Below are 26,324 nucleotides of genomic sequence, written 5' to 3'. Positions count from 1 at the left end.
ATTAACAATGATCAATTCCCAATAGTTCTGAATTTTCACAGCTTAAAAGAAACACTCACAAAAAAATTAATAGCCTAAAAAATTGTATCGTCAAAGTCAAGGCCACAAATATTGACTCTATATCAATTTTTGTAAACAGATTACATTAATCAATATGTGTGTGGGGAAGGGGATGAAAGGGAGGAAATCAGCTTTAGTGAGAAACAAAAATCAAAATCTATAATAAAAGTGCTGCATTTTGGTGGGGTGAGTCCTAACTGAATTTAGCCAACATTTATGAGAACAGATACTTATGTAGATATATAGAGCTTCCCAAGTCTAGATTATGCAAAATTATAATTCTTTTCTTTTTATACCTCAAAACTTAATAATGGATGTGGGATAAGCTTGCTTACCACCTAAAAATTAGGAATCTGTAAAGTTTGGATTTTTGAAAATACCACAGTCCTTAGAAAGCTACGTCACAGATGATGGATTGCTTCTCTCTTTCAATCTCAAACATTCTGCCTCTTGAATACCTGTACTGTAAAGGGGGTTCTTCACCATTGGGTAGATGGGGGATCTCAGGTGGTGTTACAAAAACAGTATGTTCACTTTTGAAAGATTCATCCAGTTCTATAAGTCGCATTTCACCACTCTTGTCCATATCCACCTGAAACAGTTTAAAAAACATACATTAAAAGAATACATTGGTTAGCTAAGAGTTTGTCTATGGGGAATGGTTAAATAAACCATTTACATAACTGGATACTAAAGAGCTATTAAGAAGAAAAAAAAAAAGAGCAAGTTCTCTATGCACCACTAAACAAGACTTCCAAGATAATTAAATAATAAGGTGTAGAACACTGTATATGGTGTACTGTCTTTTGAGTAAGAGAGAAAACTAAAAACACATATTCATATTTTTGTTTGTATTCACATAAGGAAATATTAAAGAATATTATGAAAAGCAATTACTTGTATGGGGAAGGGGAGATGAACAGAATGGACAAGGATGGGATAGGACCCACATTTCCCAATGTGTACCTTTTTATACTATTTTGCATTCTGAATCATGAGAATGTACTCAAGAAGTAATATTTTTAAAAATCCACAAATACATGTGTGTATTTGTTGAGAATACTGGGATCTTTGTTTCATTTATACTCAATATAACATATTTCCCTAAGTTCTTCCAGTTTAGGTGGAAGCATAACGGAGTTAAAATTCCAGTCATATCAGTATTAAAAGTACTGTAGTAGTATAATTTCCCCTAGATACTCTATGGCAAGGTAATAGTAAAAAAACTGAAAACAGAGTCCAAATTGCCCAAAAGGAGCTCATGAACAAAAAAGCACACATTAACATCCATTGGAAAAAAAACAAACAAGAAAACCAAAATGTCATACGTATCACAAAAATAACCCACAGCACTTTATTAGGATGGAGAGAATATCAAGTATCACTAGGAAATAAACGGGAGGACAAGAATTATTAACAAGTCAAATCTTTATTTTTTAAAAAATTTTAAGGTTTATTTATTTTTGACAGAAAGACACATAGTGTGAGCGGGGGGAGGGACAGACAGTGAGGGAGACAAAATCTGAAGCAGGCTCCAGGCTCCAAACTGTCAGCACAGAGCTTGATGGAGGGCTCGAACTCATGAACAGCAAGATCATGACCTGAGCCAAAGTGAGACACTTAACCGACTGAGCTATCCAGGTGCTCCAACAAGTCAAATCTTTAAAATAAGGATTCAGGGCACAATCTACCAAAAAAGGACAGGGATAGCTTTTAAATTTTTCTAACTCTTATAAAAAAGTTAAACATTCAGAGTGTTCTTACATTAAGTGTTGGTTATAATTTCGTAGTATGACACGCTGTAATCTCCAAGATTAAAGAATGTTTTTAATGGTGTATCCGTAAAGTGAACTAAATAACAATAAAGATGGTGTAGAATAATGACATGAAAAAATGTTTACAAAATAATGACAGTTGAAAAAAAAAAGCATACTATATATATAGTATGATTCTAATTTTTAGGAGTGAATATATATGCCATATATAATACATATTTCTGTATATATGTGCACATATATACTTTTGTTCGTTTCTCTCTCTCATGCACACTCTTATCAAATGTTACCTCTGAGTAATGGTATTACTGCAATTACTTTTCTTCTTTATATTGTTATCTTTCAGCTAAAAAATAATATGTATTACTTAAGGAAATTTTTAAAAATGTTTATTTATTTTTGAGAGAGAGTGAGCGAGCATGAGCAGGGGAGGGGCAGAGAGAGAGGGAGACACAGAATCTGAAGCAGGCTCCAGACGCCGAGCTGTCAGTACGGAGCCTGACGTGGGGCTTGAACTCACGAACCATGAGATCATGACCTGAGCTGAAGTCGGACATTTAACTGACTGAGCCACCCAGGAGCTCCTAAATATGTATTACTTTTATTGGTTTTTCAAATATTACAAAAGTAATAAATGCTCAGAATAAAAACTTAAAGTAGAATACGTTGGAAGTCCTGCTTCAGATTCTGTGTCTCCCTCTCTCTCTAGCCCTACCCCTCTCACACTGTCTCTCAAAAAATAAATAAACATTAAAAAAAAAAAAAAAGTGTCAGTGGAGGGAGGGGCAGGGAGAGAGGGAGACACAGAATCTGAAGCAGGCTCCTGAGGTGGGGCTTGAACTCACAAACCGTGAGATCATGACCTGAGGCGAAGTTGGATACTTAACCAACTGAGCCACCCAGGCACCCCTAAAAAAAAAAAAAAAAAAAGAATACGTTGGAAGTTACCTATGTTTTCAAAAAACAGGCAAATGAATAAACTATGATAAATGGTTGGAAAATACAATCACTAAAAATTAAAATAGTAAATATCACATAGACTTCTGGTTGAGTAATACAAATTAAACACAACAATTTACCTTCAATCCCTCTTGAAATCTCACCAAAATGAGAAGTAAGGGACTGAAAAAAAAAACCCAACGAAGACAAAATGAACTGGAGAGAGGACAGTAGCGCAGCTGGAGTTCAGAACATTTCAGAAGCTGCAAAGTAGACTGATGTGACCCGTGAAAGCTGAAAGCCACATCTCTGGCACTGGGGAGGGGATAAAGGAGAGAGCCAAAAAAGCAAGCCATTTGCTCTGCAGAGTCCCAGAAAGGTCGGGAATTAAAAGTGCTTGATGACCCGGAAGACTGGAGTACACATGGGGCGGAAGCAGGAGAATTAGTTAAAAGCCTACATTCAAGGACTCCCAGATCCCTGACTCAGCCCAGTGCAGTTAGGCTACTACCTCTCCCCACTGTGGCCCGAGATGAGGTTGAGTCTTTTTACGTGAACCAGAGGGACTCTAGACTTGAAGATATCAGGCAGAGCTGTGGGAGATGAAGGAGGTTAATAAAACAGGTGAAGTGAGTAAAAGCCTACATGTTACAACAAGGGAAAACCTCAGTTACCTTCCCCACTGAGCTGGGAGAATACTGGCAGTCAGGCTGACAGTCCTCAGGCTAAAGACTGTAGATACCTCTCGGGGAAACTAAAATAGCCTAAAAGAAAAAAAATTATAGACACTGCTCAAACAGGGCAGTGAATGAATGAATAGTTGAGTTCCTCTATGATCATCAATCTCATACCTAAGGAAGCTCCAAGTTTCAGCTTCCCAGAAAAGCTCCAATGAGTTCTTTGTTCCTCATTGAAATACCAACCAAAGATCACATGAGGAAAGCCAATCACTTGGAGGACAAAACAAACAAATAATAAAAGTAACATCTGAGTAAAAAATAGACACAATGCAGGAGGAAAAAAACCCTTCAAAACAACTAAAATAAACAAGTCTACATCCATGATAAGAAGATGCTATGAAGAAGAGACGTAACAAAAATTACAAATATGATAGCAGAAATAAAAAGTATATTATAAAGGATGAAAGATAAACTTTAGGAAATCTCCCAGAAAGTGGACATGAAAAACAGAGAGACAGAAAATGGGATGAAAAAATATAAGAAAATTAAGAGGATCAGGATAGGAAGGCCAACATCTAAACAACACATACTTCAGAAAAGGGAACCAAAGAAATGGAGGAATGAAAGGGGATGCAGGAAAACTGCCCAGAATCTGAAGAAAATGGGTCCACAGAGTAAGTAGAAGGGCCTGCATGTGTTCAACTCAGTGAAGAAAAGCCATCTACCAGGCATATCCTTGTGCAACTTTAGTAGAGTATCAAGGATCTTAAATGCTTTCAGAGAGAAAAAGAGATCAGGTATAAAAGGTCAGAAATGAACATGGCATTAGACCAGATGTTATTCTCAACAGTAACAATCAAAGCTAGAAGACTTCAAAATTTTACTTCCAACCAAATTAGCAATCAAATCTTAGGGGAGAATAAAGAAATTTACAGACAAGTAGGGCATCAAAAAATGTGTATCTCCCACATACTCTCTCTCACTAAGCTACCAGAATTTGTGCTCCACCATTAAAAGGAAATATGCCAAGAAAGAAGTTATTGAAGCCAGAAAGCAGGGGTACCAACTCCGAAGAGAAATCAATATAAGTCCCAAGATGATGTTGAAGGAAAATCCCAGGATGACAGACTAGAAAGCAATCAGTTCAGATTGGAATACACATGGAAATTTCCAGGAAAAAAAATTACGGATATGTTGGAAAAATTGAGGTTAGATTTTTCACTTTTGTGAGTTTGGAAGAGTTTGGAGATGAATTAATAGTAGACATAAAACAAGAAATACAGCATTAACTTCAGAGAAAACAAAATCCATGCATGAAAGTACATCTAATTACAATATATTACAAAATATACATATGTGGTCTAGCTGGGATTACATACAAAGTGACAGTAATATTAACACTGAACACCAGGACACCTGGGTGGCTCAGTCAATTAAGGTCCGACTTCAGCTCAGGTCATGATCTCACCATTCATGGGTGTGAGCCCCATGTCAGGCTGTGTGCTAACAGCTCGGAGCCTGGAGCCTGCTTCGGATTCTGTCTCCCTCTCTCTCTCTCTGCCCCTCCCCCGCTCACGCTCTGTCTCTCTTTCTCTCTCTCTGAAAAACAAATAAACATTAAAACAAACAAAAAACCACAAACACTGAACACCTCTTGACCAAAATTCATTATAATGACAGTGGGAGAATTCAGGTGGTATGGTAGATAAGACATTAATGTACAATACATAAAATAATAAACAACAATAAAATCACATTATTTGGAAATCTTAAGGTAAATGAAGAAATTGCTGAAAGAGAAAAGTGGTTGCCTTTGGGGAGTAGAAACTAGGGGCAGGAAGGAATGGGCCTGAAGCTTGGACAATTATCTGACTTTTTAAACTGTTGTTTTGCTGTGTTAAAAATGAAAATCTCCTTTTATGAGATTTGGCAGCGATATTAAAAATGCTTATAAGATCTGGTTATGTAAAAAATTAGGAAAGTATGTATGATAATTATGTAAAAAACACTGACAGTAAATGTGAAATGGTATTAGGGTACCAGGCTTTACAGAGTTTTTTTCTCACTTTTGTTTCCCACATTGTTTCTTCAACATTTAATAAAAGTGTTAAAAATTAAACTTTTAATAAAATCATAGAGCACCTGAGCCCTTATTAGCAAACTAACAACATTTTAAAAACATTAGGAATATGTCAATTATAACTCAAAATCATAGGTATGCCTAAGTAGGATACGGTGTCCATGGGCAACCCAAGAACAAATGAGAAGCTCTACCCACAAATATTTTATGCAGATGATATGTGGTTAATCTAATTACAAGGGCACCACTGATAATGAAAAAGAAGAGATGGACCAGAATGAAAAGGTAAAAACAAATACCTAAGGTCACTGGAAAGAAAGCTGGCAACCACTCCTGTCTCCATGATGGAACATTACAAGAGAACTGCTTGTCTATGGACATCATATGTTTTTATTTTATTATTATTTTTAAAATAATTTTTAAATGTTTATTTTTGAGAGAGAGAGAGAGGGAGGAAGGGACGGAGGGAGGGAGGGAGAGGGGCAGAGAGAGAGAGACAGAAGGAGACACAGAATCCGAAGCAGGCTCTAGGCTCTGAGCTATCACCACAGAGCCTGACGTGGGGCTTGAACTCATGAACTGTGAGATCATGACCTGAGCTGAAGTCAGACGCTTAACTGATTAAGCCACCCAGATCCCCCCATGGACACAATATGTTTTTAAATTTTTATTTATTTATTTTTTAACAGCTTCTTCTTCTCCAGACCTGTGCCTACTTCCTACTCCCCAGCCATTTTGTTCACAAAGAAAAAACCTGTTTATGAGCACAACTGCTCTAATTCTCAGTATCATAAAGTCTACTAAAATATTAAAATTTTGCACCACAGATTCAGTACCTTGAGAAAAGATATTTCTCTTAACTTATATACCAGTAAAATCTCATTTCAACATTATAAAAACAGCCATGCTATACGTCCTACATGCATCAGTTGGCCATTTCTGTCTTTTGGAAAGCACAGTGATGTCTGCCCATTAGGAGAAAAAGAAATCCAACACCCATGACAGGATAAAACTAAAAGAATTTTCATATTCTCTTCATATTTTTTTCCACATTAATATGCTCAGAAAACACTGCAGACAGATGCTTGGGAGACTGAGAAAAATCTTACCAGACTATCTGTTACACAAAACTGCCCTTAGTGGGGCACTTGGGTGGCTCAGTTCATTGAGCATCCAACTTTGGCTCAATTCATGTTCTCACGGTTTCTGAGTTCCAGCCCTGCATTGGGCTCGCTGCTGTAGGCAGTGATCCTCTGTCCCTGTCGCTCTCTGCCCCTCTCCCATGCATGCTCTCTTTCTCAAACAAACAAACAACAAACAAACAAACAAACAAAAATATGGCCAACTAATCTTTGACAAAGCAGGGAAGAATATCCAATAGAATAAAGACAGTCTCTTCAGCAAGTGGTGCTGGGAAAACTGAACAGCGACATGCAGAAGAATGAACCTGGACCACTTTCTTACACCATACACAAAACTAAATTCAAAATGGATGAAAGACCTAAACATAAGACAGGAAGCCATCAAAATCCTCCAGGAGAAAGCAGGCAAAAACCTCTTTGATCTTGGCTGCAGAAACTTCTTACTCAACACGTCTCCAGAGGCAAGGGAAACAAAAGAAAGATGAACTACTGGGACCTCATCAAAATAAAAAGCTTCTGCATAGCGAAGGAAACAATCAGCAAAACTAAAAGGCAAGCCATGGAATGGCAGAAGATAGTTGCAAACAACATATCAGATAAAGGGTTGTATCCAAAATCTATAAAGAACTTATCAAACTCAACACGCAAAAAACAAATAATCCAGTGAAGAAATGGGCAAAAGACATGAATAGACACTTCTCCAGAGAAGACATCCAGATGGCCAACTGGCACATGAAAAAATGCTCCACATCACTCATCATCAGGGAAATGCAAATCAAAACCACAAGGAGATACCGCCTTACACCTGTCAGAATGGCTAACATTGGGGCGCCTGGGTGGCTCAGTCGGTTGGGCGTCCGACTTCGGCTCAGGTCATGATCTTGTGGTCCGTGGGTTCGAGCCCCACGTCGGGCTCTGTGCTGACAGCTCAGAGCCTGGAGCCTGTTTCAGATTCTGTGTCTCCCTCTCTGACCTTCCCCCATTCATGCTCTGTCTCTCTCTCTCTCTCTCTCTGTCTCAAAAGTGAATAAACGTTAAAAAAAAATTTTTTAAAATAAAAAAAAAAAAGAATGGCTAACATTAACAACTCAGGCAACAACAGATGTTGGCCAGGATGCAGAGGGAGAGGATCTCTTTTGCATTATTGGTGGGAATGCAAGCTGGTGCAGCCACTCTGGAAAACAGTATGGAGGTTCCTCAAAAAACTAAAAATAGAACTACCCTACGACCCACCAATTGCAGTACTAGGCATTTATCCATGGGATACAGGTGTGCTGTTTCGAAGGAACACACACCCCCTAATGTTTATAGCAGCACTATCAACAATAGCCAAAGTATGGAAAGAGCCCAAATGTCCACTGATGGATGAATGGATAAAGAAGATGTGGTACATATATACAATGGAATATCATTCAGCAATCAAAAAGAATGAAATCTTACCATTTGCAACTATGTGGATGGAACTAGAGGGTGGATGGAACTACGTGGATGGTACTAAGCGAAATTAGTCAGAGAAAGACAAATACCATATGACTTCACTCATGTGAGGACTTTAAGAGACAAAACAGATGAACATAAGGGAAGTGAAGCAAAACTAATATAAAAACAGGGAGGGGGACAAAACATAAGAGACTCTTAAACATGGAGAACAAACAGAGTGTTACTGGAAGGGTTGTGGGAGGGGGGATGGGCTAAATGGGTAAGGGGCATTAAGGAATCTACTCCTGAAATCGTTGCACTATATGCTAATTTGGATGTAAATTTAAAAATTAAAATAAAATAAAACATTAAAAAAAACCCAAACTGGGGCGCCTGGGTGGCGCAGTCGGTTAAGCGTACGACTTCAGCCAGGTCACGATCTTGCGGTCTGTGAGTTCGAGCCCCGCGTCGGGCTCTGGGCTGATGGCTCGGAGCCTGGAGCCTGTTTCCGATTCTGTGTCTCCCCCTCTCTCTGCCCCTCCCCCCGTTCATGCTCTGTCTCTCTCTGTCCCAAAAATAAATAAAAAACGTTGAAAAAAAAAATTTTTTTTAAAAAACCCAAACTGCCTTTAATTAAGCACAATCCTATAGGAACTGATTGTAAGAATTCAAAACATAATCATATGAAGAACACATGGTTCCTAAATTAGTCATAAACGAAACTCGTACAATTCTCACACATTGTTTTTCTTATTCCTATTCAGCATTACCCACTCTAGCTTTGTAAAGTTGGGCAAATGTGGGGCGCCTGGGTGGCTCAGTCGGTTGAGCCCACTTCGGCTCAGGTCATGATCTCAAAGTTCATGAATTCGAGCCTTGTGTCGGGCTCTGTGCTGACAGCTGAGGGCCCAGAGTCTGCTTTGGATTCTGTGTGTGTCTCTCTCTCTGTCCCTCCCCTGCTTGTGTTCTGTTTCTGTTTCTCAAAACTGAATAAATATTAAAAAACAAAACAAAACAAAAAACAGTTGGGGAAATGTTTTCTGTTTGAATATGCTAAGATCAAAAGATATGTCTAATTCCTGTTCACTCTTAGTCATAGATTGACTTAGGTAGTCTCTCTCTCTCTCTCTCTCCATATATACATATATATAATTAATAATATAATAATATATATAATAATATAATATTATTATATAAATATAACAAAAACATTTTATATATAATATATATCTGATATAAAATATTTATATATAAATATATAAAAGTAAATATTATTTTCCATAGCTAAATTGCCAAAAGTAAGAGGACCTGTTCACTTAAAATATTAACTTAAGAGGGGCACCTGGGTGGCTCAGTCAGTTAAGCATCTCTTGATTTCAGCTCAGGTCATGATCCTCAGTTTGTGAGATCAAGTCCTGCTTGGGATCCTTGCTCTCTCTCTCTCTCTCTCTCTCTCCCCCCCGCCCCCGTCACTCTCTGCCCCCCTTCCATGCACACACTGGCACGCTTTTTCTCTATCAAAATTAATAAATACATTTTGAAAAAAAAAAGTCACCCAAATAAGAACCCCAACATAAATGATTATTTTTTTAAGTTATTATTGATATTCAGGGGAGCCTGGGTGGCTCAGTCAGTTGGGCATCCAACTCTTGATTTTGGCTCAGGTCATGATCTCTCGGTTTGTGGATTCAAGCTCCACATCAGGTTCTTCCCACTGAATGTGTAGCCTGCTTAGGATTCTCTCTCTCTCTCTCTCTCTCTCTCTCTCTCTCTCTCTCTCTCTCTCTCTCTGTCCCTCTCCTGTTCGCACACATGCTCTCTCTCTTTCAAAATAAACAAACATTATAAAAATCTCAGGTATTACTGATATTCAGAAAACATTTGCAGATTAAAAGCAAGTACTAACTTGCTGTGCTGAGTATACTTAAATTGTGGTACTAAAATATGAAAGGTAGCAACAGTACTGCATATTTACTATTTCAGAGAGTTCTACTTAATGATACTAGAAATACAATGAACCTCTAAGTGTATATGAAGGTTATTAAGGTATATTTTGAATCTTGTGACATTTTGTTATTTTCTCTAATAAAAAACTTCCTTTGAATTATATAATAAAGCAAATACAAGTAACTATGTTTTAATGAGTTAATTTTCGGTGTTAATTTTCTTAGTCATTAAAATATTTAATTATAACGTGATTCCATTGGATCTTTTGTTGGATCTAGAGTTTGAATAGGTAAATAGCATTGCAGGAAAATAATCTGCCTAGAAACAATGGTCACACATTTAATGGGATTGGCTTTTCTCAACAGAACGTATATTCTTTGTGCAATTATTCTAACCATGTCCTGCACGGACTCTTATCAAGTAAATAGCAGGTGTCCTACTTTCAGAAATTCCTAGACAATATAATGTAGTAATTATCAGTAATAAAATATCCTCCTCAGAACACGATGCCCTAGGTACCTAGGAAAAGTGTTATGTGTCTTACAATGTTAATGACTATTTTAAAAACCATGTGATACGGACACTACTGTATGAGTTCTTAGTTGAAATACAAACAAATGCACAAAATGAGTAAAAATAAAAGGGAACAACACAAGATTTCTGTCCTCTGCATAGTTAATTGGATTCCTACAACAAATTCAGTGTTCCCATGTGGATTAATCAATGTATTGGCTAAAGTATGCTATTAGCCAATCTCTGATCGTGAGTTTAGTCCCTTATGATTCAGTTAGTTTGGCACAGGAAAAAACTGTTATACAAATGTATGCCACAGTTCACAAAGCAAGCTGAATTGCACATAAAGATGACCAGTGGAAGTCCAGCATCACAGGGGAAAAACATTCGAAGCGCATAATGCTAGTCAGAAACCCCACTTTTTTAAAAAAGCAGACTCCAAGCCCAATGTGGGGCTTGAACTCACGACCCTGAGATCAAGAGTTGCATACTCTACCCACTGAGACAGCCAGGTGCCCCCAGAAATATCATTTTTACCTACGAAACCAACACAATTATTCCTATAAAAAGGGACTTAAAGAAAATATGTTTTAAAGCACACCTTTCTATTTACCACAGACCTTTCTATTTATTTATTCTTTCTATTAAGCACCAACTAAGGCAAACTTACAGATTTGATTAAGATGGTGAATAAACTACCAATCTATAAACTCAAATAAAAATCAGCAAAATATAAATAGAGTCATAATGTTTTCTACTTTTCGGTTCATACTACACTACTCTGAACACTGTGAGATGTGCACAATGATCTCTACTCACAATATATTTTAAACATAGATAAGAAAACAACACAGAAAGACTAGATGACTCAACAAAAGTTACAAGTATAAGAGCTGGAACTCAGTTGTCCTGATTCCCAATGCAGTGTTTTTCCTATTACATCTGGCATAGTCAGAATAATTTCTCATTTTTATAAGACATATTTGGTACTTATTTAACAATTAGTAAAGGACATTTTCATGTCAAACTCAGAAATGAGACAATTTCTGGGGCGCCTGTGTGGCTCAATCAGTTAAGCATCCAACTTCAGCTCAGGTCATTATCTCATGGTTCGTGGGTTCGAGCTCTGCGTAGGGGTCTGTGCTGACAGCTCAGATCCTGGATCCTGCTTCGGATTCTGTGTCTCTGTCTCTCTCTCTCTGCCCCTCACCCGCTCACACACACTCTCTCTCTCTCTCAAAAATAAACATTAAAAAAAAAATTAAAAAACAAAAAGAACTGAGGCAATTTCTGAATGTGAGGATGAGTTGTATTTTGGCTGTTGTGCTCCCTCCCCTCAAAAATCACTGATTTTCACAATCCTAAAATTTGTATGGAACCAGAAAAGACCCCAAATAGCCAAAGTAACGTTGAAAAAGAAAACCAAAGCTGGAGGCATTACAATCCCAGACTCTAGCCTGTACTACAAAGCTGTAATCATCAAGACAATAGGGTATTGGCACAAAAACAGACACAAAGACCAATGGAATAGAATAGGAAACCCAGAAATGGAACCATAAACGTATGACCAATCTTTAACAAAGCAGGAAAGAGTATCCAATGGAAAAAAGACAGTCTCTTTAGCAGATGGTGCTGAGAGAACTGGACAGCAACATTCTCTTACACCATAACACAAAAATAAACTCAAAGTGGATGAAAGACCTAAATGTGAGACAGGAAACCATCAAAGACCTAAAAGAGAAAGCAGGCAACAACCTCTTTGACTTCAGCCCAGCAACTTCTTACTCGACATGTCTCTAAAGGCAAGGGAAATAAAAGCAAAAATAAACTATTGGGACCTCATCAAGATAAAAAGCTTCTGCACAGCGAAGGAACCAATCAACAAAACTAAAAGGCAACTGACGGAATGGGAGAAAATAGGGTTAGTACCCAAAATCTATAAAGAACTTACCAAACTTGACACCCGAAAAACAAATAATCCAGTGAAGAAATGGGCAGACGACATGAATAGAAACTTTTCAAAGAAGACATCCAGATGGCCAACAGACATGAAAAGATGCCTGACATTGCTCATCATCAGGGAAATACAAATCAAAACCACAAGGAGATACCACCTCATGCCGGTCAGAGTGGCTAAAATTAAGAACTCAGGAAACAACAGATGTTAGTGAGGATGTGGGGAAACAGGAACCCTCTTTCACTTGTTGGTGGGAATGCAAACTGGTGCAGCCACTTTGGAAAACAGTGTGGAGGGGTTCCTCAAAAAATTAAAAATAGAATTACCCTATGACCCAGCAATAGCACTACTAGGAATTTATCCAAAGGATAAAGGAGTGCTGATTCACAGGGGCATATGTACCCCAATGTTTACAGCAGCGTTTTCAACAATAGCCAAATTATGGAAAGAGCCCAAATGTCCATCAACTGATGAATGGATAAAGAAGATATGGTATATACATACAATGGTATACTACTTGGCAATGAGAAAGAATGAAAACTTGCCATTTGCAACAATGTGGATGGAACTGGAGGGTATTATGCTAAGTGAAATAAGTCAGTCAGAGAAGACAAATATTACATGTTTTCACTCATATGTAAAATTTGAGAAACTTAACAGAAGACCATGGGGGAAGGGAAAGGGAAAAAATAGTTTCAAACAGAGAAGTAGGCAAACCATAAGAGACAAATACAGAAAACAAAGTGAGGGTCAATCGGGGTGAGGGGGGGGCTGGAATGGGTGATAGGCATTGAGGAGGGCACTTGTTGGGATGAGCACTGATTGCTGTAGGTAAGCAATGAATCATGGGAATCTAGTCCTGAAGCCAAGAGCACACTGTATTCACTGTATGTTAGCTAACTTGACAATAAATTATATTTAAAAAATAATCAATCAATCAATCACATTTTCTTTAAGTCACATAAATTTGAACGTGATGGACCTCTTTAAAAAACCTTACAAGTATAACTTGTTGACTAAATACATGACAAAACTTTGCTTTCCTCCTTTTTTCTATGGTCATGGGCATAAAATCATGAACACTGTATGCATATATACTCACAAATTTACAGGAGTTTCAAGTACAATAACTTTCAAGTGCATATAATGTTTTCCGTTTCATCGTCTGAGAGTAAATTGCTGGCCTGATGACCCAACACCCTTCAATACTTTAGTGTGTACTTCCTACAAACAATGACAGTCTTCTATCTAACCATAATACAACAAATTGTGGAAACCAACATGTTATACTACTACCTCTGTCTAATCCTCAAACTACATCCGAGCTTTACTGATTATATTAATGATGGTATGCCAAGAGCATCCAGTTCTGAATGATGAGCCTTGTATTTGCTTGTCAAGTCTCTATAGTTTCCTTCACTTTTGAACAGTTTCTTAATTTTTCCTTTATTTTCTTAACCCTGAAAATTTGTGGATTACAGAAGAGGTATTTTGAGGGATGTCACTTAATTTGAGTTTGTCTCAAACGTCCTTGAGATTCTATAGGTCATGCATCCTTGGCAGAAATATCACAGAGTTGATGTTGTATTCTCACCGTGGCCTATTATAGGCATATGATGTTGATTTGTTTCCCTACTTGTAACGTTCACTTTGATGACTACATAAAAGTGGTGTCTGCCAGGCTTTCTGTTCCACTATAAAATTCCTCTTGCCCATTTTGTAATTAATACGTATTTTGTGCAGAGGTACTTTGAAACGAAAATCCTGTTTCTCATCAGACTCTCAGTACCTGTGTAAACTCACAGTTTCCTATTTTATTCAATGGGTTATAATCTGTTACTTAGATTTGATGTTCAAATTGTCTCAGATATAGCCAGTGGGGGTTCCTTCAAGCTGACTTACCTTTGTGTGTGTGTGTGTGTTGTTGTTGTTGTTGTTGTTGTTGTTGTTGTTGTTTTAAAAAACATATCTCCATTTTTCTTGGAGCAATTCCTTATGTTCTAGCACAAGCTACTTCAGGGCTCGTCCTGTACTTTCCTTGCCCTAGACCCAATTATTCTCCAAGGAGTCCTAATTCCTTTTAGTGGAGAATGGGCGTTAGAAGCCAAATTCTGTTCATTAGGTGTACTCACCACTATTGGGGTATGGCTGCTTCCAGATTCTCTAGGTGTACAGAGCTAGGGAATATATGTATGTACACACACAGACATACATACTTACATCTGTACTTATTTCTGTATTTGTCTATACATACTGAAAACCAATGATATATCAAACCTCTTATTCCACTCTAATAACACAGGGTTCATTCTGGTTTTCTCCTTTTCTGTATTTGTAAGTCCCTTCTCTGACACTGAGTAACTTCATTATCTTTAATATATTTATTTGATCCACTCCTCTTTACATTCTCCCATTTCCACCACCACCCCTCTCCACACATACGACTTCTTCATCCTAATTTGGCCTCAACAGCTACTTCCAGACCTACCCTCTGTCCCCACCAAGCTGGCATCTTCCTCATCTAGATCAAACTTTGATACTTCATTTGCTGCCCCTACCCTGTAGGGACACTCTCCTCACCTTGCTCAGCCTCTGATACTCCATGCTGTTTTGGCACAGATACTCTTCTCATCTTGTTTATTCTGACCCCCTGCAGCTGTCTGTCCCCCAGCCTGGGCACTCTTTTTATCCTGCTCATCCTCTGATTCTCCATGCTAGGTCACCCCTTACATAGATGCTGTCTTCACCTGGCTTGGGCTCCAACACCCAAGGCTAGTCTGTTCCTCCTTCCTCACCCCATTCAGGTTTCAACACCCCACTCTAGATCACTGTTCCCCAACCTCCTCTATGTTCAGCATAGATAACCACCTTATGATATTAGGACTGAAGGAGAAGAGAAGGTTTCATACACGAATTTAAAATAGAATTAATTCACTTAATTTACGCTATAAACTCACTTCCAAATTGTAGAAGTATTCGAGTGATATATTCATTATGCACTATACCTACTCTCAGCATGTGGCAATGTACAATAAGGAGAGGTGAAAACTACAGATGCTCAAGTTGGAGGTCCACAGACTTGGACAGAACTCCCATAGTCTGTAAGTGGGCAGGCAAAGTTATAGACCTGGTTGCTAAAATAAAACTCATGATTCAGTAAAATCCTGCAAGGTACTCCTAAGAGTTTGTGGTTTATAATATCTAGCAGTCCAAACAAAACTTTAATAATATAAAGAGTCAATGATGAAATGAAATGAACCTAGATTCTGTTAAGCGCCGATAAAAGTTAAATAGAAACTATAACTCATAACGTAAAACAATCACACAAAATAAGTTAGGGCACTGTAGACATACTCTTACTTACTTTATCTACACAGTCATCAAAAAATGCCAGGCTTGCATCTTTATCACTGACAAAAGAACATTCCTCGATGAAGCGAATGAACATTTGTGTTTTGGTCATCATGTTATAGAATTTTTGATGTGATCGGTCCCGGCTTCTTAAGAAAGCTGTTCAACATAAATTCATAATGTCACAAAATATAGGATCATTCAAAGATTCATAGAATTTTAAGCCAGAAGGAACCTGATTAACCATGTCATCTGTACTTCCTCAACCTACCATTTTGCAGAAGAAGAAACTAAGACCCCTGGGGAAGTGACCTGACAAAGACAGCAATAGGAAAGGAACTTGAACCAAGATCTTTCAAATCTTCACCCAGACTTGTCTCTGTTGTCCTCTCATTACCTTGTGGATTATATATAAAATTGTAAATGTGAAAGCATTTTTAAAGAGCAACAGTTACAACCTCTCTACTGTTTGACTACGTCTGTGTCTTACTGAAACAGAGGAAAAGTTTATTTCCTGATTTTGCGCTCCACACTGCTTACTATGATCAGTTACACCACACTTGGGCCTTCTTTTGGGCCCATAAATTCAAACTATTTCCAAATGTTCTCTCTGTCTAAAACTTTCTACTTTTCTTTTGCCTGGCTAATTTGTATTCATCCTTGAGATCATGGCTCAGAGATAAATTCCTCAGAAGGGTTTTCTGTGATCTGAAGTTGTGAAATAAAGTGTTCATTCATATTATTTTTTTAATGTTTGTTTTTATTATTTTTGAGAGAGAGAAAGAGAGACAGACAGACAGACAGACAGAGTACAAGCTGGGGAGGAGCAGAGAGAGAGGGAGATACAGAATCCGAAGTGGGCTCCAGGCTCTGAGGTGTCAGCACAGAGCCCCAAGCAGGGCTCGAACTCGTGAATAGTGAGATCATGACCTGAGCCGAAGTCAGATGCTCAACTGACTGAGCCACCCAGGTGCCCCTCATTCATACTATTTTCAAATTGCTTATCTTTTTTTTTTTTTTTAAGTTTTATTTATTTAAGTAATCTCTAAACCTCATGTGGGGCTTGAACTCCTGACCCTGAGATCAAGAGTCACATACTCCTCTGACTGAACCAGTCAGGTGCCCTTCAAATTGCTTATCTTCTTGACTATAAGCTCATTGGGAGAAGTGACCATGTCTCTCTCTCTCTCTCTCTCTCTCTCTCTTTTATGACCATGTATCTTTTGCATGCCACTATATACCTAGCATTTAGAGGAACTCAATATATGCTTAGTAAATGAATTTCTCTTCCAAATGTTATATACTACAAAAGAAAATATATCTGTATTTTGACACAAATTGCACTCGGGGGCTCTCCAACTTCTTTTGTTTCAGGGCACAAACAGAAAAAAGGAATATTTATAAAGCGTAATGAAGTAAAATGAATGAGGCTGTGCATGCTTGGAGGTGACCATCCCAGAGGCTCCTCTGAGTGTTCAACATTGCCCAGCTGCTCTGAAAACTAAAACTGTCAATATCCTAACACATCTGTGGCACAAAAGAGTGAAGCAGTACATGGTTACAAAGCTCTGTGCTTTTCAAATAGTTTCTTCGACATATTTTGTTAATGGGATTATTTCTAATCTGTCTGAGAAATAACTAGCTGTGTGGAAATGGATTACCAACAAAATTGGTAGATTCACATACTTCAAAAATAGCTACGTATTTTGATAAACATGAGCTACTAACACAGAAAAACTGTATCATCATAAGGTTAAACCCAGTGATACGAAAGCTGTAAAACTGTACACTCACTCACCTTGCAAGGCAAAAAGAGAGGACGCATCTGTGGCTGTCTCAGATGGGGCTTGTGTTATTGGTCTTAAGTATGATCTATAGCCTTTTAAAATAGAGGCCATGAAACACAAAAATGCCTCTTGGATTTCCAAATCTATCATGTGCAACCTCTTTCCAGAATTAAAATCATAGTCATTCATTGCTAAGTCCATTAGTCCATCGTCTCTTGGTCTCTGCTGCACTGTGAAAAAATACAGGGTGAAGGTTTTCTCCCAACTATTGAAATCAATGTTAATAATGGTATCAATATAAATCTGTTACATATGTATGTCAAGTCACGCTGTACACCTTAAGTTTATACAGTCCTGTATGTTAATTATATTTCAAAAAAATTGAAAGAAATAAGTTATTGTTTTCAAAAGGGCTCAAGCTACTTAACTCTTTGTTTACATAACTTCATAATATGTAAACCCCAGCAAAGCTTGCTACATCATTTGTTAGCCTCTGCTGAGTTCGTTTCAACCAAAGTAAATACAAAATTATTCCTGTTTGTCTGACTACCATAAAAAAAAATCATGTTCTGAAGTAACTATATATAAACCAATAAGAGAAAATCATAGCAACCATATCAACAGGAAACAGGGTTAAATGCATTAGTTCTACCCTCCCCCCCTTTTAAAAAAATGTAAGTGCCGACAGGAAAAACACACATGGATTAAAATGTGAAAAACAGCTCTTCCTTTTCCTGAACAACTCAACGCTAAAGCCATTAGGTAGTAAAACAATAAACTCAAGTAAAAGAGGCCTGCTAGATGCCACCTTAATCAAGTGTACAAAGTGAACACCTTCATCAATAATGGGACAAATCAAAGTAGTTCACGATCTGATAAGGATGCTAGGAAAGGAACATAGTGTCATTTCTGTGATATTCCTGCCAAAAATGTATGACCTGTATTTACCATGTGGACGCTCAAGACAAACCCACATCATGGACCATTCTATGATAGCAAATACCATCTTCAAAAGTCTCAAAAAAAAAAAAAAAAGGAGAAATCGAAGAAGTGTTTGCAGAAAAGGAGACTAAAGAGACTTGAAACTAAAGACATCTGATTTGGAAGTGGATTATTTTGCTAGAAAGAACATTATTATAATAAAACTTGAATCTGGTCTGCAGGTAAAGATGGCAGAAACGCTCACTGGTAATTTCCTGATTTTCATGGTTATGTAGTGATGGAGGAGAATGTATTTTTGGGTAGGAAATATATTCCATTTGGAGGTGATGGGGCATCTATTCTCAAAGATCAGGGAACATGTTTGTGATTGTTTCAAAATTTAAAAACTTTTCAAAATACGAGGAAAAATAAATCATCTTACAAAGTTTTTTCTGGAGTTCTTATTGTCGAAAAAAGTAACAGTGCTAGAAAGAACATGGGCCTTTATACAGAAGATCTAGATTTTAATCCTAGCTTCATCCGGGTTAACTGTATAATCTCTGACAAGCTATTTAACCTCCCTCAATTTATCTTCAGAGTTGTAAAGATAAAAAATATATGTGGAAGTGTTCTGAAGCTATAAAGTGTTACACAGTCCTCAACTATCAGTATTGCTTAAAAGTTTATAATTTTCAGCTTTAAGGTTCTGCCCTTCAATACAGCTGGACGGGCTATTTCACAGATTTTAATAATATTTTAAATATTGCTACAAAAGCTGCTAGACTTCTCAGCTATTTACAAGAAGTGTATGCCTTGTTAGAAAGCAGTTAACTAGTCAGCTTAAATAAAATTCTATACATAATTTATTTGCCACCTAAGATGACATGCTGCTCTATTTCATGTCACCGTTTTCCTATTCCAGTACTTATGAGCCACTTCCAGATTCTCTGCTTGTTGTAAGGTTTACTTGGGAAACACTGTTGTCTTCCATGTCTATTTCCAACTCTATGGTCACTTTGAACCCTCAAGGATATAGGCCCCTTCCGCTGTCTGTATTTCACCTAATACATAAAAGAGAACCTCAAATACTGTTATACCATTACTGACCATTTTTTAAACAGTAAGTATTAAATCATGGACCCTGAATGGGCCATTGTTCTAAAATACCAAGAGATTAAGTATATGAAGGTTTAATTCTTCTTATCCGTAATTCTGGATCACTGTCAAGGTATTCTTATATAAGCTTTTTCCTGAAACATTCTATATCCCAATCAATTTTCATTTTGATTAATTTCCTAATGCATTTGGTAGGCTTCTATTTTCAAATTATTTGAGGTAAGGACGGCATTAAGATCCACTGAAGGTGAGGGGCGCCTGGGTGGCGCAGTCGGTTAAGCGTCCGACTTCAGCCAGGTCACGATCTCGCGGTCCGTGAGTTCGAGCCCCGCGTCAGGCTCTGGGCCGATGGCTCGGAGCCTGGAGCCTGTTTCCGATTCTGTGTCTCCCTCTCTCTCTGCCCCTCCCCCGTTCATGCTCTGTCTCTCTCTGTCCCAAAAATAAATAAAAAATGTTGAAAAAAAAAAAAATTAAAAAAGATCCACTGAAGGTGAAAGCTTAAAACCCAGCTCTCACCCCACTAAAATCATCAGCACTTTCTAATTTAAACCATCTGTCTTAAATTTTCAAAATTAAACTTCTACTCTTGTATGAAGAGAATGTTATACAAGAGGAAACCCTTATTTTTTAATTATTATTATTATTCATTTATTTAATTTACATCTAAGTTAGTTAGCATATAGTCCAACAATGATTTCAGGAGTAGATTCCTTAATGCCCCTTACCCATTTAGCCCATCCCCCCTCCCACGACCCCTCCAGTAACCCTCTGTTTATTCTCCATGTTTAAGAGTCTCTTATGTCCATCCCCCTCCCTGTTTTTATATTATTTTTGCTTCCCTTCCCTTATGTTCATCTGTTTTGTCTCTTAAAGTCCTCACATGAGTGAAGTCATATGATATTTGTCTTTCTCTGACTAATTTCACTTAGCATAATACCCTCTAGTTCCAGCCACATAGTTGCAAATGGTAAGATTTCATTCTTTTTGATTGCTGAATGATATTCCATTGTATATATGTACCACATCTTCTCTATCCATTCATCCATCAGTGGACATTTGGGCTCTTTCCATACTTTGGCTATTGTTGATAGTGCTGCTATAAACATTAGGGGGTGTGTGTTCCTCCGAAACAGCACACCTGTATCCCGTGGATAAATGCCTAGTAGTGCAATTGGTGGGTTGTAGGCTAGTTCGATTTTTAGTTTTTTTGAGGAACCTCCATACTGTTTTCCAGAGTGGCTGCACCAGCTTGCATTCCCACCAATAATGCAAAAGAGATCCTCTCTCTCTGCATCCTGGCCAACATCTGTTGTTGCCTGAGTTGTTCATGTTAGCCATTCTGACAGGTGTGAGGCGGTATCTCCTTGTGGTTTTGATTTGCATTTCCCTGATGATGAGTGATGTGGAGCATTTTTTCATGTGCCGGTTGGCCATCTGGATGTCTTCTCTGGAGAAGTGTCTATTCATGTCTTTTGCCCATTTCTTCACTGGGTTATTTGTTTTTTGGGTGTTGAGTTTGATAAGTTCTTTATAGATTTTGGATACTAACCCTTTATCTGATATGTTGTTTGCAACTATCTTCTCCCATTCTGTCAGTTGCCTTTTAGTTTTGCTGATTGTTTCCTTCGCTATGCAGAAGCTTTTTATTTTGATGAGGTCCCAGTAGTTCATCTTTCTTTTGTTTCCCTTGCCTCTGGAGACGTGTTGAGTAAGAAGTTTCTGCGGCCAAGATCAAAGAGGTTTTTGCCTGCTTTCTCCTGGAGGATTTTGATGGCTTCCTGTCTTATGTTTAGGTCTTTCATCCATTTTGAGTTTAGTTTTGTGTATGGTGTAAGAAAGTGGTCCAGGTTCATTCTTCTGCATGTCGCTGTTCAGTTTTCCCAGCACCACTTGCTGAAGAGACTGTCTTTATTCTGTTGGATATTCTTTCCTGCTTTGTCAAAGATTAGTTGGCCATATGTTTGTGGGTCCATTTCTGGGTTCTCTATTCTGTTCCATTGATCTGAGTGTCTGTTTGTGTCAGTACCATACTGTCTTGACGAATACAGCTTTGTAATACAGCTTGAAGTCCGTGACGGTGACGCTTCCTGCTTTGGTTTTCTTTTTCAAGATTGCTTTGGCTATTCAGGGTCTTTTCTGGTTCCATACATATTTTAGGACTGTTTGTTCTAGCTCTGTGAAGAATGCTGGTGTTGTTTTGATAGGGATTGCATTGACTATGTTGATTGCTTTGGGTAGTATTGGCACTTTAACAATATTTGTTCTTCCTATCCAGGAGCATGGAGTATTTTTCCATTTTTTTTGTGTGTCTTTTTCAATTTCTTTCATAAGCTTTCTATAGTTTTCAGTGTAGATTTCAGTGTAGATTTTTCACCTCTTTGGTTAGATTTATTCCTAGATATTTTATGGTTTTTGGTGTGGTTGTAAATGGGACTGATTCCTTGATTTCTCTTTCTATTGCTTCATTGTTGGTGTATAGGAATGCAACTGATTTCTGTGCATTGATTTTATATCCTGCAACTTTGCTGAATTCATGGATCAGTCCTAGCAGGTTTTTTTTGGTGGAATCTTTTGGGGTTCCATATAGAGCATCATGTCATCTGTGAATAGTGAAAGTTTGACCTCCTCCTGGCCGATTTGGCTGCCTTTTATTTCTTTGTGTTGTCTGATTGCTAAGGCTAAGACTTCCAATACTATGTTGAGTAACAGTGGTGAGAGTGGACATCCCTGTCTTGTTTCTTTTTTTTTTTTTTTCAACGTTTTTTTTTTTTTTTTTTTTTTTTTTTTTTTTTTTTTTTTTTTGGGACAGAGAGAGACAGAGCATGAACGGGGGAGGGGCAGAGAGAGAGGGAGACACAGAATCGGAAACAGGCTCCGAGCCATCAGCCCAGAGCCTGACGCGGGGCTCGAACTCACGGACCGCGAGATCGTGACCTGGCTGAAGTCGGACGCTTAACCGACTGCGCCACCCAGGCGCCCCTGTCTTGTTTCTGATCCTAGCGGGAAAGCTCTGTTTTCCCCATTGAGGATGATATTAGCATTGGGTCTTTCATATATGGCTTTTATGATCTTGAGGTATGATCCTTCTATCCCTAATTTCTTAATGGTTTTTATTAAGAAAGGATGCTCTATTTTGTCAAATGCTTTCTCTGTATCTATTGAGAGGATCATGTGGTTCTTGTCCTTTCTTTTACTGATGTGATGAATCACATTGATTGTTTTGCGGATACTGAACCAGCCCTGCATCCCAGGTATAAATCTCACTTGGTCGTGGTGAATAATTTTTTTAATGTATTGTTGGATCTGGTTGGCTAATATCTTGTTGAGGATTTTTGTATCCATGTTCATCAGGGAAGGAAACCCTTATTTTTTCCATGGTATTTCAGTAATGGTAAAAGTAAGGAAAACAATTACCTCAACCTCTTTTTCAATTTTACTATTCTAAAATGGCTCTATGAACATGTAGCAGATATAAAATAAAATATAATAAATTTTATAAATCTATTCAGCTTCTAACAAAGTTTGCTTTAATGTTCATTTTCCCTTAAGATTATAAAAACATTTCCCTTAGATAAAATAAACAGTATCCTTTCACTAGCAAGGCAAAGTAACTGGAGTCCTTTCTCAGATTAAATTACTTCCTTTAATTAAGTTATACACTTACATTTTGCCAGCTGCTGGTGCAAATTATTCAGTGTGTTCATCAGATTTTTACATGGTTTCTTTGGAAGTATCTTCCAGGCTACATTTTTCTTGTCACCAGTTCTGAGATTAAATGACAACAACAATGTATTTGTTAGATGTTTTTTTTTTTTTTTTTTGCTATATATATATAAAAGGTAAAAGAAAACATATATTGAATAAAAAATAAAATACATACGTACAAAATGTATGTACATATATACAAAAATAAAATATTTTAATAAGAGAAAAATACTACAAGGATAAACTGGGATGCAGAATATTTAAAAATTAACTTACACAAGAGTAGAACCTTATACAAATATAGCGCAAAAAATTATAATTATGTTGGTACTGGGTAAATTCGACTTGCAGTGGAATCATGCTAATCACTACAAACTTAATATGGTGGTCATTACTCTCAAACCCCATTTAAGAGTGTTTAGACACCTCAATACTGAGAAAATCCTAGCAACAGGAGGTTTTTTTCTTATAGACTCTGACTCTAAGAACAAGCACTGTGGAAAACTTGCACTTGTAAAGACAAAATGAACTGAGGATCCAGAAAGCTTATCAAAATACTGCGGTATATTTAAGTATTTAGTTTCTTAGTTTCCTAAAAGTGGAAGTAAAATTTGCTTTCGTTTCTTTCAGAAAATAACTAATCCATGATATTAAATTATTTGAGCAAAGGATAATACTCCAAAGTACTTTTATAACTATAAAAGAGGATATCTGCTTGAAAGTGCTAACTTTGTTTCTACAACAAACTCCTATAATCTCTTTTATTAAAATTATTAGGACACAGTTGTTCTTCCAACCACACGTGCAGTAAGAAAAGAGCATGGTGATAAAACACCATAAACCTTTTGGACTTCACTATAGCTTTTTTGATTCCATTCTTTACTTATTAAATCTTTCTTTGTACTTCAGAAGCCATATATATATATATTTTTAGAAAACTTGAAAAATGTAGAGAAAAAGGAGAAGAAAAGTGAATCACTCATGTACTAACCACCAAAAACAACACAGCACACGTGTGTAGTGGAAGTTGAATTTATTTTTCTGTTCCCTGTACCTCCCACAGAACAAAAAGGGCAAAATCATCACCTTGGAAACCAAACAAAGAAAAAGGAGTGGATGGGAAAGCTTAGGCTAAAAAGAACCACTGTCTTGGAATCTACCCTATCTTTCCACAAATGAGGATAAAAATACAGATAGATGGAACAGGGCCACCTGCAGATGTCCCACTGCGAAGGTTTTATTTTATAATGTGGCCGGGAGCACAGAATCCTGCATTACAGTGAGAAGACAATGTAGAACACTTTTTACATTATTTTCTGGATAAAACTTTGCAACACAGCACTCCCACTGTACTTTATCATTCACTGTGTGCATGCTGGCCTTATAAAACTAAATTATGAGCAACTTCAGAGAAAGAAGTGTACTTAAGAGAAAGAAGTACACCAAGTTGCCCTTTTATTTCCAGTACCTATCAAAAAAGGGTGCTGAAGATAGATGAACAGAATCTTGGTGTCCATTCATTAACACCTAATTACTGTTATTTACTCATGTTTTTACTCATGGTGATTCCCAAAATAACCGATAATCGGTGGCAGAGGAATTAGTTTTAAACCTGGATGGTGATGGTTCCAAAATCTAGCGGGCAGTAGATGCTATGTGCCCCTTCTGATAAATTACTTAAAAATCTAAGCTTTGGGGGTGACTGGCTGGCTCGGTAGAGTGTGTCACTCTTACTCTTGGGGTTGTGAGTTCGAGCCCCATGTTGGATGTGGTGATTACTTAAAAATAAAATCCAGAAATTCTGGATAAAGGAAACTAGAAAGCTGTTAGTTCACTAGCTTAGTCCTTCCATACATTTGGAAGGGTGATAATATCAAGAAGGAATACTACTAATGAGTGCCAACAACTCATGTTTTCTTTGATTCTTTAACTCACTAGCGATCAAAAGAAAAAGACAAAATAAAAAAAATTATTTTAACAAACCGGAAGGAAAGTATAAAAAGAGGGAAAATGTAATTTATTACCATAATAAATACAGTATATACCAATTCACTACCCTGAATTTCAATTTTTAAAAATACTATGTCATTGGGGTTGCCTGGGTGGCCCAGTTGGTTAAGCGTCCGACTCTTGGTTTTGGCTCAGGTCATGACCTCATGATTCATGAGTTCGAACCCTATACAGGGCTATACACTGTAGTGCACTGACAGTGCACTGACAGTGCAGAACCTGCCTGGGATTCTCCATCTCCCTCTCCCTCTTCCCCTACCCTCCTCATGCTCTCCCTAAAAATAAAAAAAATAAATTAAAAAAAATTATGTCATGTAACATCAACAACTGGCCAAAAAAAAGATAATACTTTAGTATCTAAAGAATTAAATATTCCTGGTAATGAGTGAAATGTTCCTGATAAAGAATATTAGACTCTATCAATCCCATGTATAAAATGGCTTTTATGCACAAAGTACATCCCATATTTACTTGGTTAGGCATTCTCTGAAAAAAAGCTTTTTGACAGTGTATATACTTTATAATAGAAAAGTATTCAGGGTGCCTGGCTGGCTCAGTAGGTTAGGCGTTCGACTTCAGCTCAGGTCATGATCTCACGGTTTGTGAGTTGGAGCCCTGCATTGCGCTCTCTGCTGTCAGCGCAGAGCCTGCTTGGGATCCTCTGTCCTGCTGTCTCTCTGCTCTTCCCCTGTATACTTGCGCACAGGCATTCTCTCTCTCTTGAATGTAAACCTTAAAAGAAGTATTTTTTTGCTGTAATATATTATCATTTTATATTATTTTTATATTATCTATTTAATAGAACACCATCTTTTCTAATGGTTTAGGCACTTGAGGATTTGACATACGTGACAAGACTAGAATTAATGTAAGGTTAGAGAATTCAATCAAAACGCTTTAATATGAAACACGCTTAGTAAAA

At 37.5% G+C, this 26,324-nt stretch overlaps 1 protein-coding gene across 10 annotated transcripts in view; it reads right to left on the bottom strand.

The window, feature by feature from the left end:
* The window catches only part of DENND4A (DENN domain containing 4A), a 144,769-nt gene that overhangs the window by 57,223 nt on the left and 61,222 nt on the right, over positions 1 to 26,324 (bottom strand). For all 10 annotated transcript variants that reach the window (XM_058737326.1, XM_058737325.1, XM_058737328.1 and 7 more), the window contains exons 12-15: positions 23,352 to 23,452; positions 17,662 to 17,880; positions 15,877 to 16,022; positions 519 to 652 (exon numbers count right to left, since the gene is read on the bottom strand). In XM_058737326.1, coding sequence (XP_058593309.1) covers positions 519 to 652; positions 15,877 to 16,022; positions 17,662 to 17,880; positions 23,352 to 23,452 — 600 coding nt within the window. The remainder of the gene's footprint in view (positions 1 to 518; positions 653 to 15,876; positions 16,023 to 17,661; positions 17,881 to 23,351; positions 23,453 to 26,324) is intronic.

Source organism: Neofelis nebulosa, chromosome 7 (assembly GCF_028018385.1).
Source record: "Neofelis nebulosa isolate mNeoNeb1 chromosome 7, mNeoNeb1.pri, whole genome shotgun sequence".
In the NCBI taxonomy this organism is placed as follows: Eukaryota; Metazoa; Chordata; class Mammalia; order Carnivora; family Felidae; genus Neofelis; species Neofelis nebulosa.
Note: the sequence above shows the minus strand (reverse complement) of the source record. Positions and strands in the feature narration are given on the sequence as shown.